This window comes from Oncorhynchus tshawytscha, unplaced genomic scaffold (genome assembly GCF_018296145.1).
Source record: "Oncorhynchus tshawytscha isolate Ot180627B unplaced genomic scaffold, Otsh_v2.0 Un_contig_1961_pilon_pilon, whole genome shotgun sequence".
Lineage (NCBI taxonomy): Eukaryota > Metazoa > Chordata > Actinopteri > Salmoniformes > Salmonidae > Oncorhynchus > Oncorhynchus tshawytscha.
In genome coordinates, this window is record NW_024609682.1 from 76,376 (window position 1) to 92,619 (window position 16,244).

A 16,244-nucleotide genomic window follows, 5' to 3' on the forward strand; every position below is an offset into this window, starting at 1 on the left:
TGCGACAGGTAGTTTCGCCTCTGATGTGTAGTGTGTTCAGGTGTTTGAAAGCGCTGCTCGTGTTCAGGCAATCAGTTGCAGCATCCCTCATAGTAATTCAGCTGCCGGGTTGTAAACTAGACGACCATTGCGGCTCCGGCGGGATCAGACAGGCTCAGACATTCAGGTTCCCTACTCACGCTGACATTATGGCTTTATTGTGGTGGGATACGCACTTGAATGAAGATGGGTGAATGGGTGTCATTTCACTGATGCCTGGCTGTGGATGTGTGGAAATGAAGATGGGTGAATGGGTGTCATTTCACTGATGCCTGGCTGTGGATGTGTGGAAATGAAGATGGGTGAATGGGTGTCATTTCACTGATGCCTGGCTGTGGATGTGTGGAAATGAAGATGGGTGAATGGGTGTCATTTCACTGATGCCTGGCTGTGGATGTGTGGAAATGAAGATGGGTGAATGGGTGTCATTTCACTGATGCCTGGCTGTGGATGTGTGGAATGCATGATACATGTCTGAATGGGTGTCATTTCACCTGATGCCTGTCAATACACCAGTCTGCAATACACAATCAATACATGTCAATACACCAGTCTGCAATACACCAGTCAATACACCAGTCAATACACCAGTCAATACACCAGTCTGCAATACACCAGTCAATACACCAGTCAATACACCAGTCAATACACCAGTCAATACACCAGTCAATACACCAGTCTGCAATACACCAGTCAATACACCCGTCAATACACCAGTCTGCAATACACCAGTCTGCAATACACCAGTCAATACACAAGTCAATACACCGGTCAATACACCAGTCAATACACCAGTCAATACACCAGTCTGCAATACACCAGTCAATACACCGGTCAATACACCAGTCGATACACCAGTCAATACACCAGTCAAAACACCAGTCAATACACCAGTCTGCAATACACCAGTCAACACACCTGACAATATGCCAGTCAATACACCAGTCAATACACCAGTCAATACACCAGTCAATACACCAGTCTGCAATACATCAGTCTGCAATACACCTGTCAATACACCAGTCAATACACCAGTCTGCAATACATCAGTCTGCAATACACCAGTCAATACACCAGTCAATACACCAGTCAATACACCAGTCAATACACCAGTCAATACACCGGTCTGCAATACACCAGTCAATACACCAGTCAAAACACCAGTCAATACACCAGTCAATACACCAGTCTGCAATACACCAGTCAACACACCTGACAATACGCCAGTCAATACACCAGTCAATACACCAGTCAATACACCAGTCTGCAATACATCAGTCTGCAATACACCTGTCAATACACCAGTCAATACACCAGTCAATACACCAGTCTGCAATACACCAGTCAATACACCAGTCAATACACCAGTCAATACACCAGTCAATACACCAGTCTGCAATACACCAGTCAATACACCTGTCAATACGCCAGTCAATACACCAGTCAATACACCAGTCAATACACCGGTCAATACACCAGTCAATACACCTGTCAATACACCAGTCAATACACCTGTCAAATCACCAGTCAATACACCAATCAATACACCTGTCAATACACCAATCAATACACCTGTCAGTACATCTGTCAATACACCTGTCAATACACCAGTCAATACACCAGTCAATACACCAGTCTGCAATACACCAGTCTGCAATACACCAGTCAATACACCTGTGAATACGCCAGTCAATACACCAGTCAATACAGCAGTCTGCAATACATCAGTCTGCAATACACCAGTCAATACACCAGTCAATACACCAGTCAATACACCTGTCAATACACCAGTCAATACACCTGTCAAATCACCAGTCAATACACCAATCAATACACCTGTCAATACACCAATCAATACACCAGTCAATACACCAGTCAATACACCAGACAATACACCAGTCAATACACCAATCAATACACCTGTCAATACACCTGTCAAATCACCAGTCAATACACCAGTCAATACACCTGTCAATACACCAGTCAATACACCGGTCAATACACCAGTCAATACACCTGTCAATACACCAGTCAATACACCTGTCAATACACCTGTCAATACACCTGTCAATACACCAATCAATACACCAGTCAATACACCAGTCAATACACCAGACAATACACCAGTCAATACACCAATCAATACACCTGTCAATACACCTGTCAAATCACCAGTCAATACACCAGTCAATACACCAGTCAATACACCGGTCAATACACCAGTCAATACACCTGTCAATACACCAATCAATACACCTGTCAATACACCTGTCAAATCACCAGTCAATACACCAGACAATACACCAGTCAATACACCAGTCAATACACCTGTCAATACACCAATCAATACACCTGTCAATAAACCTGTCAAATCACCAGTCAATACACCAGACAATACACCTGTCAAATCACCAGTCAATACACCAGTCAATACACCAGTCAATACACCTGTCAATACACCAGTCAATACACCTGTCAAATCACCAGTCAATACACCAATCAATACACCTGTCAATACACCAATCAATACACCTGTCAGTACATCTGTCAATACACCTGTCAATACACCTGTCAATACACCTGTCAATACACCTGTCAAATCACCAGTCAATACACCAGTCAATACACCAGTCAATACACCTGTCAATACACCAATCAATACACCGGTCAATACACCAGTCAATACACCTGTCAATACACCAGTCAATACACCGGTCAATACACCAGTCAATACACCTGTCAATACACCAATCAATACACCTGTCAATACACCAATCAATACACCTGTCAATACACCTGTCAAATCACCAGTCAATACACCAGACAATACACCAGTCAATACACCAGTCAATACACCTGTCAATACACCAATCAATACACCGGTCAAATCACCTGTCAAATCACCAGTATGACAAAAGTAATTTCAATACACATTCATTACACTACTTTAGGTCCTGAGCTGTTTGTCATTCATTTTCCTTAATGAATGAGTCAGTTTGTTGTCAGGTGGTCAGTGTCCTTTAATAGATTTCCAATAGGACAGAGTGGTGGGGGTCTGTGTGGGTCCATGACTTACTAAAAGCCATCTAGTTAAAGACCACAAGGTCTCTTGTTCCCTAGCTTGTTCTTGTCCATGCACACACGCACACACACACACCCACACACATGCACGCACACACACACACACGCACACACACACCCACACACATGCACGCACGCACACACACGCATGCACGCACACACACCCACACACATGCACGCACGCGCACACACGCACGCACACACACACACACACACGCTCGCACGCGCACACACACACACTCACCCACACACATGCATGCACACACACGCACGCACGCACACACACACGCACGCTCGCACGCGCACACACGCACACGCGCAGACACACACACATTGATTTATCAGCCTCTCATATCATATAATTTATATTTGACATCTGTATGTTCTACATTTTTCTCCCATTTGACATTAACTAGAGCGAGAAGGTTAGATAAAAATGTACCCTAGACATGTTATGGGCTGAAATTCTCTGGGGTGGAATTTAAAAAAGAAATGCACTCTGGGATTTCACTAGCTATTGTTGAGTCTCCATGCACCCCACAGCTAAGAAAAGTATGGCTTGTCAAAATGTTCCTCCTGAGATTTCACCGTAGGGACCCCCCCACCCCCCCCCCAACCCATGTCTGGGTTGGTGTGGTGTTGACAGTCAGACTTCTCTGTCTGGGACTGGGAGTCAGAGAGTATGTCTAAATTGGCATCCTATTCCAAATCAAATCAAATTTTATTTGTCACATACACACGGTTAGCAGATGTTAATGCGAGTGTAGCGAAATGCTTGTGCTTCTAGTTCCGACAATGCAGTAATAACCAACAAGTAATCTAGCTAACAATTCCAAAACTACTACTTTATAGACACAAGTGTAAAGGGATAAAGAATATGTACATAAAGATATATGAATGAGTGATGGTACAGAGCAGCATAGGCAAGATACAGTAGATGGTATCGAGTACAGTATATACATATGAGATGAGTATGTAAACAGAGTGGCATAGTTAAAGTGGCTAGTGATACATGTATTACATAAAGATGCAGTAGATGATATAGAGTACAGTATATACATATACATATGAGTTGATAATGTAGGGTATGTAAACATTATATTAGGTAGCATTGTTTAAAGTGGCTAGTGATATATTTTACATAATTTCCCATCAATTTCCATTATTAAAGTGGCTGGAGTTGAGTCAGTGTGTTGGCAGCAGCCACTCAATGTTAGTGGTGGCTGTTTAACAGTCTGATGGCCTTGAGATAGAAGCTGTTTTTCAGTCTCTCGGTCCCAGCTTTGATGCACCTGTACTGACCTCGCCTTCTGGATGATAGCGGGGTGAACAGGCAGTGGCTCGGGTGGTTGTTGTCCTTGATGATCTTTACGGCCTTCCTGTGACATCGGGTGGTGTAGGTGTCCTGGAGGGCAGGTAGTTTGCCCCCGGTGATGCGTTGTGCAGACCTCACTACCCTCTGGAGAGCCTTACGGTTGTGGGCGGAGCAGTTGCCGTACCAGGCGGTGATACAGCCCGACAGGATGCTCTCGATTGTGCATCTGTAGAAGTTCCCTATTCCTCCATAGGGTATGGTCAAATGTAGTGCACTAAAGGGAGTAGGGTGCATTTTGTGACACCAGAGTGACTGCTCTGAGTCTCTACCCGACTACCTGTCATGTGCTAGCTAGCTACATCAACCTCCTCCTCCTCCTACGGTGTTACTGCCAAACCGGAGATGTTGCTCTGAGTCTCTACCCGACTACCTGTCATGGACTAGCTAGCTACATCAACCTCCTCCTCCTCCTTCTATGGTGTCCCCTGGCTGTTACTGCCAAACCGGAGATGCTGCTCTGAGTCTTTCTGAGCAAGGAGTGACAGACAGCCCACCACAGAGCTGGGCGTCAGTCTTTCTGTATCTCAAATGGCAACCTATTCCCTGTGTAGTGCACTACTTTGACCAAGAGCAGTGGAAAAGAAGGAACAGTAGTGCACTCTGATTTATGGAGTAGGGTGCCATTTGGGCCGTGGACTGTACTCTACCACAGGGCTGAGAGTGTGAAAGTAGAGGGACTGTACTCTACCACAGGGCTGGGAGTCTGAAGGTAGAGGGACTGTATTCTACCACAGGGCTGAGAGTCTAAAGGTAGAGGGACTGTACTCTACCACAGGGCTGAGAGTGTGAATGTAGAGGGACTGTACTCTACCACAGGGCTGAGAGTCTGAAGGTAGAGGGACTGTACTCTACCACAGGGCTGAGAGTCTGAAGGTAGAGGGACTGTACTCTACCACAGGGCTGGGAGTCTGAAGGTAGAGGGACTGTACTCTACCACAGGGCTGAGAGTCTGAAGGTAGAGGGACTGTACTCTACCACAGGGCTGAGAGTCTGAAGGTAGAGGGACTGCATTCTACCACAGGGCTGAGAGTCTGAAGGTAGAGGGACTGTACTCTACCACAGGGCTGAGAGTGTGAATGTAGAGGGACTGTGTTCTAGACCTGCTGTTTTCAACTCTCTAGAGACAGCAGGAGTGGTAGAGATACTCTGAATGATCAGCTATTAAAAGCCAACTGACATTTACTCCTGAGGTGCTGACCTGTTGCACCCTCGACAACCACTGTGATTATTATTATCTGACCCTGCTGGTCATCTATGAACATTTGAACATCTTGGCCATGTTCTGTTATAATCTCCACCCGGCACAGCCAGAAGAGGACTGGCCACCCCTCAGAGCCTGGTTCCTCTCTAGGTTTCTTCCTAGGTTCTGGCCTTTCTAGGGAGTTTTTCCGAGCCACCGTGCTTCTACACCTGCATTGCTTGCTGTTTGGGGTTTTAGGCTGGGTTTCTGTACAGCACTTTGAGATATCAGCTGATGTACGAAGGGCTATATAAATAATTTTGATTTGATTTGATGTATTATTCTACCACATTGAGTCTGAAGGAAGAGGGACTGTAGTCTACCCATCATGGGGTAGATGGAGATAGAGGGACTGTAGGCTACCCATCATGGGGTAGATGGAGATAGAGGGACTGTAGTCTACCCATCATGGTGTAGATGGAGATAGAGGGACTGTAGGCTACCCATCATGGGGTAGATGGAGATAGAGGGACTGTAGTCTACCCATCATGGGGTAGATGGAGATAGAGGGACTGTAGCCTACCCATCATGGGGTAGATGGAGATAGATGGAGAGGGACTGTAGTCTACCCATCATGGGGTAGATGGAGATAGAGGGACTGTAGTCTACCCATCATGGGGTAGATGGAGATAGAGGGACTGTAGTCTACCCATCATGGGGTAGATGGAGATAGAGGGACTGTAGTCTACCCATCATGGGGTAGATGGAGATAGATGGGGACTGTAGTCTACCCATCATGGGGTAGATGGAGATAGAGGGACTGTAGTCTACCCATCATGGGGTAGATGGAGATAGAGGGACTGTAGTCTACCCATCATGGGGTAGATGGAGATAGAGGGACTGTAGTCTACCCATCATGGGGTAGATGGAGATAGAGGGACTGTAGGCTACCCATCATGGGGGATGGAGATGGAGATAGATGGAGATAGGGACTGTAGGCTACCCATCATGGGGTAGATGGAGATAGAGGGACTGTAGGCTACCCATCATGGGGTAGATGGAGATAGAGGGGAGATCATGGGGTAGATGGAGATAGAGGGACTGTAGTCTACCCATCATGGGGTAGATGGAGATAGAGGGGGACTGTAGTCTACCCATCATGGGGTAGATGGAGATAGAGGGACTGTAGTCTACCCATCATGGGGTAGATGGAGATAGAGGGACTGTAGTCTACCCATCATGGGGTAGATGGAGATAGAGGGACTGTAGTCTACCCATCATGGGGTAGATGGAGATAGAGGGACTGTAGTCTACCCATCATGGGGTAGATGGAGATAGAGGGACTGTAGTCTACCCATCATGGGGTAGATGAAGATAGATGGGGTAGGGACTGTATTCTACCCATCATGGGGTAGATGGAGATAGAGGGACTGTAGTCTACCCATCATGGGGTAGATGGAGATAGAGGGACTGTAGTCTACCCATCATGGGGTAGATGGAGATAGAGGGACTGTAGTCTACCCATCATGGGGTAGATGGAGATGGAGATAGGGACTGTAGTCTACCCATCATGGGGTAGATGGAGATAGAGGGACTGTAGTCTACCCATCATGGGGTAGATGGAGATAGAGGGACTGTAGTCTACCCATCATGGGGTAGATGGAGATAGAGGGACTGTAGTCTACCCATCATGGGGTAGATGGAGATAGAGGGACTGTAGTCTACCCATCATGGGGTAGATGGAGATAGAGGGACTGTAGTCTACCCATCATGGGGTAGATGGAGATAGAGGGACTGTAGTCTACCCATCATGGGGTAGATGGAGATAGAGGGACTGTAGTCTACCCATCATGGGGTAGATGGAGATAGAGGGACTGTAGCCTACCCATCATGGGGTAGATGGAGATAGAGGGACTGTAGTCTACCCATCCCTACCCATCATGGGGTAGATGGAGATAGAGGGACTGTAGTCTACCCATCATGGGGTAGATGGAGATGGGACTGTAGTCTACCCATCATGGGGTAGATGGAGATAGGGACTGTAGTCTACCCATCATGGGGTAGATGGAGATAGAGGGACTGTAGTCTACCCATCATGGGGTAGATGGAGATAGAGGGACTGTAGTCTACCCATCATAGGGGACTGTAGTCTACCCATCATGGGGTAGATGGAGATAGAGGGACTGTAGTCTACCCATCATGGGGTAGATGGAGATAGAGGGACTGTAGTCTACCCATCATGGGGTAGATGGAGATAGAGGGACTGGATCATGGGGTAGATGGAGATCTAGTCCCATCATGGGGTAGATGGAGATAGAGGGACTGTAGTCTACCCATCATGGGGTAGATGGAGATAGAGGGACTGTAGTCTACCCATCATGAGGGGTAGTCTACCCATCATGGGGAGATGGAGATAGAGGGACTGTAGTCTACCCATCATGGGGTAGATGGAGATAGAGGGACTGTAGTCTACCCATCATGGGGTAGATGGAGATAGAGGGACTGTAGTCTACCCATCATAGTCTACCCATCATGGGGTAGATGGAGATAGAGGGACTGTAGTCTACCCATCATGGGGTAGATGGAGATAGAGGGACTGTAGTCTACCCATCATGGGGTAGATGGAGATAGAGGGACTGTAGTCTACCCATCATGGGGTAGATGGAGATAGAGGGACTGTAGTCTACCCATCATGGGGTAGATGGAGATAGAGGGACTGTAGTCTACCCATCATGGGGTAGATGGAGATAGAGGGACATGGGGTAGATGGAGATAGAGGGACTGTAGTCTACCCATCATGGGGTAGATGGAGATAGAGGGGGATCTGATAGATCTACCCATCATGGGGTAGATGGAGATAGAGGGACTGTAGTCTACCCATCATGGGGTAGATGGAGATAGAGGGGGTCTACCCATCATGGGGTAGATGGAGATAGAGGGATCATGGGGTAGATGGAGATAGAGGGAGTCTACCCATCATGGGGTAGATGGAGATAGAGGGACTGTAGTCTACCCATCATGGGGTAGATGGAGATAGAGGACTGTAATCTACCCATCATGGGGTAGATGGAGATAGAGGGACTGTAGTCTACCCATCATGGGGTAGATGGAGATAGAGGGACTGTAGTCTACCCATCATGGGGATAGATGGAGATAGAGGGACTGTAGTCTACCCATCATGGGGTAGATGGAGATAGAGGGACTGTAGTCTACCCATCATGGGGGATGGAGATGGAGATAGATGGGATGGTAGTCTACCCATCATGGGGTAGATGGAGATAGAGGGACTGTAGTCTACCCATCATGGGGTAGATGGAGATAGAGGGACTGGACTGTAGTCTACCCATCATGGGGTAGATGGAGATAGAGGGACTGTAGTCTACCCATCATGGGGTAGATGGAGATAGAGGGACTGTAGTCTACCCATCATGGGGTAGATGGAGATAGAGGGACTGTAGTCTACCCATCATGGGGTAAATGGAGATAGAGGGACTGTAGTCTACCCATCATGGGGTAGATGGAGATAGAGGGACTGTAGTCTACCCATCATGGGGTAGATGGAGATAGAGGGACTGTAGTCTACCCATCATGGGGTAGATGGAGATAGAGGGACTGTAGTCTACCCATCATGGGGTAAATGGAGATAGAGGGACTGTAGTCTACCCATCATGGGGTAGATGGAGATAGAGGGACTGTAATCTACCCATCATGGGGTAGATGGAGATAGAGGGACTGTAATCTACCCATCATGGGGTAAATGAAGGAAGAGTGGCTGTCTCTCATTCTCTCTCACTTACTCCCTCCCTCGCCCCCTCTCTGTCTCTCTCTCTCTCCTCTCTGTACCTGTCTGTTCTGCTCCGTCGGTAATTAGTCCCCCAGTGGGTCCAAACCACCCTGTGGATCTGGTTTAAAGAGTAAACAGTATGTTATCACTAATTGGAAATAACACTTTCACACGGAGCCCTTTTCTGAGGGAAGATAATGACAGAGGGTTGGCCAGTGAGACGTAGTGGCCGTTAATGTCTGACTTAAGTTACATATGGAACCCTATTCCCTACTTTAGTGCACTACCTTTGAACAGGACACATAGGGAATAGGGGGCCATTTGACCAGGACACATAGGGAATAGGGGGCCATTTGACCAGGGCCCATAGGGAATAGGGTACCATTTGACCAGGGCCCATAGGGAATAGGGGGCCATTTGATCAGGGGACATAGGGAATAGGGCCCATAGGGAATAGGGTGCCATTTGAACAGGGCCCATAGGGAATAGGGTACCATTTGACCAGGGCACATAGGGAATAGGGTACCATTTGACCAGGGCCCACAGGGAGTAGGGTTCCAGTTGACTAGAGACCGGTACTATAATACCGATCTCTAGTGTTACTATAATTCCAGTCTCTAGTGTTACTATAATACCAGTCTCTAGTGTTACTACAATACCAGTCTCTAGTGTTACTATAATACCAGTCTCTAGTGTTACTACAATACCAGTCTCTAGTGTTACTACAATACCAGTCTCTAGTGTTACTACAATACCAGTCTCTAGTGTTACTACAATACCAGTCTCTAGTGTTACTACAATACCAGTCTCTAGTGTTACTGTAATACCAGTCTCTAGTGTTACTGTAATACCAGTCTCTAGTGTTACTATAATACCAGTCTCTATGGTGTTACTATAATACCAGTCTCTAGTGTTACTACAACACCAGTCTCTAGTGTTACTACAATACCAGTCTCTAGTGTTACTATAATACCAGTCTCTAGTGTTACTACAATACCAGTCTCTAGTGTTACTACAATACCAGTCTCTAGTGTTACTACAATACCAGTCTCTAGTGTTACTACAATACCAGTCTCTAGTGTTTACTACTAGTGTTACTATAATACCAGTCTCTAGTGTTACTACAATACCAGACTCTAGTGTTACTACAATACCACTCTCTAGTGTTACTATAATACCAGTCTCTAGTGTTACTACAATACCAGTCTCTAGTGTTACTACAATACCAGTCTCTAGTGTTACTACAATACCAGTCTCTATGGTGTTACTACAATACCAGTCTCTAGTGTTACTATAATACCAGTCTCTAGTGTTACTATAATACCAGGCTCTATGGTGTTACTATAATACCAGTCTCTAGTCTTACTACAACACCAGTCTCTAGTGTTACTACAATACCAGTCTCTAGTGTTACTATAATACCAGTCTCTAGTGTTACTATAATACCAGTCTCTAGTGTTGCTATAATACCAGTCTCTAGTGTTACTACAATACCAGTCTCTATGGTGTTACTACAATACCAGTCTCTAGTGTTACTACCAGTCTCTAGTGTTACTACAATACCAGTCTCTAGTGTTACTACAATACCAGTCTCTAGTGTTACTATAATACCCGTCTCTAGTGTTACTATAATACCAGTCTCTAGTGTTACTACAATACCAGTCTCTATGGTGTTACTACAATACCAGTCTCTAGTGTTACTACCAGTCTCTAGTGTTACTACAATACCAGTCTCTAGTGTTACTACAATACCAGTCTCTAGTGTTACTACAATACCAGTCTCTAGTGTTACTACAACACCAGTCTCTAGTGTTACTACAATACCAGTCTCTAGTGTTACTACAATACCAGTCTCTAGTGTTACTATAATACCAGTCTCTAGTGTTACTACAATACCAGTCTCTAGTGTTACTACAATACCAGTCTCTAGTGTTACTACAATACCAGTCTCTAGTGTTACTACAATACCAGTCTCTAGTGTTACTGTAATACCAGTCTCTAGTGTTACTGTAATACCAGTCTCTAGTGTTACTATAATACCAGTCTCTATGGTGTTACTATAATACCAGTCTCTAGTGTTACTACAACACCAGTCTCTAGTGTTACTACAATACCAGTCTCTAGTGTTACTATAATACCAGTCTCTAGTGTTACTACAATACCAGTCTCTAGTGTTACTACAATACCAGTCTCTAGTGTTACTACAATACCACTCTCTAGTGTTACTATAATACCAGTCTCTAGTGTTACTACAATACCAGTCTCTAGTGTTACTACAATACCACTCTCTAGTGTTACTATAATACCAGTCTCTAGTGTTACTACAATACCAGTCTCTAGTGTTACTACAATACCAGTCTCTAGTGTTACTACAATACCAGTCTCTATGGTGTTACTACAATACCAGTCTCTAGTGTTACTATAATACCAGTCTCTAGTGTTACTATAATACCAGGCTCTATGGTGTTACTATAATACCAGTCTCTAGTCTTACTACAACACCAGTCTCTAGTGTTACTACAATACCAGTCTCTAGTGTTACTATAATACCAGTCTCTAGTGTTACTATAATACCAGTCTCTAGTGTTGCTATAATACCAGTCTCTAGTGTTACTACAATACCAGTCTCTAGTGTTACTACAATACCAGTCTCTATGGTGTTACTACAATACCAGTCTCTAGTGTTACTACCAGTCTCTAGTGTTACTACAATACCAGTCTCTAGTGTTACTACAATACCAGTCTCTAGTGTTACTATAATACCCGTCTCTAGTGTTACTATAATACCAGTCTCTAGTGTTACTACAATACCAGTCTCTATGGTGTTACTACAATACCAGTCTCTAGTGTTACTACAATACCAGTCTCTAGTGTTACTACAATACCAGTCTCTAGTGTTACTATAATACCAGTCTCTAGTGTTACTACAATACCAGTCTCTAGTGTTACTACAATACCAGTCTCTAGTGTTACTATAATACCAGTCTCTAGTGTTACTACCATTCTCTAGTGTTACTACCTGTCTCTAGTGTTACTATAATACCAGTCTCTAGTGTTACTACCATTCTCTAGTGTTACTACCAGTCTCTAGTGTTACTATAATACCTGTCTCTAGTGTTACTACAATACCAGTCTCTAGTGTTACTATAATACCAGTCTCTAGTGTTACTACAATACCAGTCTCTAGTGTTACTACCATTCTCTAGTGTTACTACCAGTCTCTAGTGTTACTATAATACCAGTCTCTAGTGTTACTACAATACCAGTCTCTAGTGTTACTATAATACCAGTCTCTAGTGTTACTATAATACCAGTCTCTAGTGTTACTACCAGTCTCTAGTGTTACTACAATACCAGTCTCTAGTGTTACTACCAGTACCAGTCTCTAGTGTTTACTACCAGTCTCTAGTGTTACTACCATTCTCTAGTGTTACTATAATACCAGTCTCTAGTGTTACTACCATTCTCTAGTGTTACTACCAGTCTCTAGTGTTACTACCAGTCTCTAGTGTTACTACCATTCTCTAGTGTTACTACCAGTCTCTAGTGTTACTACCAGTCTCTAGTGTTACTACCAGTCTCTAGTGTTACTATAATACCAGTCTCTAGTACAATACCAGTCTCTAGTGTTACTATAATACCAGTCTCTAGTGTTACTACCATTCTCTAGTGTTACTACCAGTCTCTAGTGTTACTATAATACCTGTCTCTAGTGTTACTACAATACCAGTCTCTAGTGTTACTATAATACCAGTCTCTAGTGTTACTACAATACCAGTCTCTAGTGTTACTACCATTCTCTAGTGTTACTACCAGTCTCTATAATGTTTCTTCTGTCTTTATCTCTCACTGGGCTGCTTACTCTGCCACAGAAATAAACAGTTTCCATAGCATCTTATATCCCACAATGCAATACAATGGCAGGTCAGACAGAAACCGTTTTCCAATGCATCTTATATCCCACAATGCAATACAATGGTAGGTCATGGGTAGGTCATATAACCACAAACACAACCACACACGTTAGATGTACGTTGTGTCATAACTGTCAGAAAGGCCAATACTAGGGGAAATCTTACTGTATGTTTTAGTAAGTGGAACAGCTACACCCAATATCCAACGCAAATAGCACCTAATTCCCTATATAGTGTTTCTACTTTCGACCAGAGCCCTTTGTGCAAATGGCATTGGGTGTCGTTTGGGATCCAGCCCGCCCAAAAACACTGCCTTTTGTAGGTCAGAGGTGTTTTCTTTAAATGTGAGGTACCCTGTAAAAGCATCGGTCACGTGGGATGCTGTGAAACGGAACAATGTGGTAGTTGAAATATATCCGCGGCCCTCTGGTGAAGGACACGACGGCAATCTAATTCTTGGTTAGTTCTGTCCACACTCCACAGCCCGTTTTCACTCTTCAATCCTTGCTTTGATTGAAATGGTCGATTGGATTTTTGGCGTACGCCAGTCGAAGTGTGGTCAGCAACACTTCTTAAACCACACTGTGAAAATGAAATGGCTTAAGATATACCTCACTTAAAGGAAACCTATAGGGTAGGACAATCCTGGCTGTTACAATGAAGCGTCTGACGACTATATATCTAACTGTTGAGGAAGTGCTCAAGTGATGTTAAACTTGACCTTCGATAGAGCTAATGGAATAGAAATAGAAATCGTACTGCATTCTGTACTGCATACATACGGCATACTGTACTGCATACATACTGCATTCTGTACTGCATACATACTGCATTCTGTACTGCATACATACTGCATTCTGTACTGCATACATACTGCATACTGTACTGCATACATACTGCATTCTGTACTGCATACATACTGCATACTGTACTGCATACATACTGCATTCTGTACTGCATACATACTGCATACTGTACTGCATACATACTGCATACTGTACTGCATACTGTACTGCATACTGTACTGCATACATACTGCATACTGTACTGCATACATACTGCATACTGAACTGCATACATACTGCATACTGTACTGCATACATACTGCATACTGTACTGCATACTGTACTGCATACTGTACTGCATACATATTGCCTACTGTACTGCATACATACTGCATACTGGACTGCATACATACTGCATACTGGACTGCATACTGTACTGCATACATGCTGCCTACTGTACTGCATACATACAGCATTCTTAACTGCATACATACTGCATTCTAAACTGCATACATGCTGCCTACTGTACTGCATACATACTACATAGTGTACTGAATACATACTGCATACTGAACTGCATACATACTGCATACTGTACTGCATACATACTGCATATATACTGCATACTGTACTGCATACTGAACTGCATACATACTGCATACTGTACTGCATACTGTGCTGCATAGTGACTACGGTACAGCGTACGTACTGCATAATACTGCATACTGCACTGCATACATTCTGAATAATGTACTACATACTGTACAGCTTACATACTGCATACATACTGCATACTGTACTGCATACTGCATACTGTACCATATACATGCTGCATACTGTACTGGATACATACTGCCTACTGTACTGCATACCTTCTGCATACTGCAGTGTATACATTCCGCATACTGAACTGCATACATACCTTATACTGTACTGCATTCATACTGCATACTGTACTGTATACGTACTGCATACTGTGCTGCACACATACTGCATACATATTATATACTGTACTGCATACATACAGCCTACTGTACTTCATACATACTGTATACTGAATGGCATACATACTGCATACTCTACTGCATACTATACTGCGTACTGTACTTCTTACATACTGCATACTGTACTGCGTACTGTACTTCTTACATACTGCATACTGTACTGCATACATACTGCGTTCTGTATGGCATTCTGTACTGCTTACATAATGCATACTGTACTGCATATTCCATACTTTACTGCATACTGCATACTGTACTGCATACTGACTACTGTACTGCAAACATACTGCATACTGAACTGCATACATACCGCATAATGTACTACATACTGTACTGCCTACATACTGCATACATACTGCATACTGTATTGCATACATACTGCATACATAAAGCATACTGTACTGCATACATATGTAATACATACTTCCTACTGTACTACATACATACTGCATACTGTACTACATTCATACTGCATACTGTACTGCATACATACTGCATACTGTACTACATTCATACTGCATACTGTACTGCATACATACAGCACACTGTACTTCATACATATGTAATACATACTTCCTACTGTACTACATACATACTGCATACTGTACTACATTCATACTGCATACTGTACTGCATACATACTGCATACTGTACTACATTCATACTGCATACTGTACTGCATGCATACTGCATACTATACTACATTCATACTGCATATTGTACTGCATACATACAGCACACTGTACTTCATACATGCTGAATACTTTATAACCACATTTAGAAGAAGACGGATGTAACATTACTCTATTAAATTTCCAACTGAAAAAGTGTGTTGTGATGTTTTGCTTGACCTTGTAGGTTGGTTTCTGCATTCAGTCAAACACATTATAACTAAGATGTCCCCTTTTGTCTTCCCCTCTCAACAGGTTAACAGGATTTCAGATCCCGCCTCCCGTAACCAGCACAGGGTCCATATTTTCACTACGGCTTACCAGTGACTTTGCAGTAAGCGCTCATGGATTTAAGATGGCTTATGAAGGTGAGAGAGAAAAAACATTCACTGTTGTTTCTTGTAAGAGAGA

At 43.8% G+C, this 16,244-nt stretch overlaps 1 protein-coding gene across 1 annotated transcript in view; it reads left to right on the top strand.

Annotated features, from left to right (window-relative positions):
• LOC121845473 (CUB and sushi domain-containing protein 3-like) overlaps nt 1-16,244 on the top strand; it is a 179,169-nt gene that overhangs the window by 45,097 nt on the left and 117,828 nt on the right. The window contains exon 3 of the mRNA XM_042316920.1: nt 16,089-16,201. Coding sequence (XP_042172854.1) covers nt 16,089-16,201 — 113 coding nt within the window. The remainder of the gene's footprint in view (nt 1-16,088; nt 16,202-16,244) is intronic.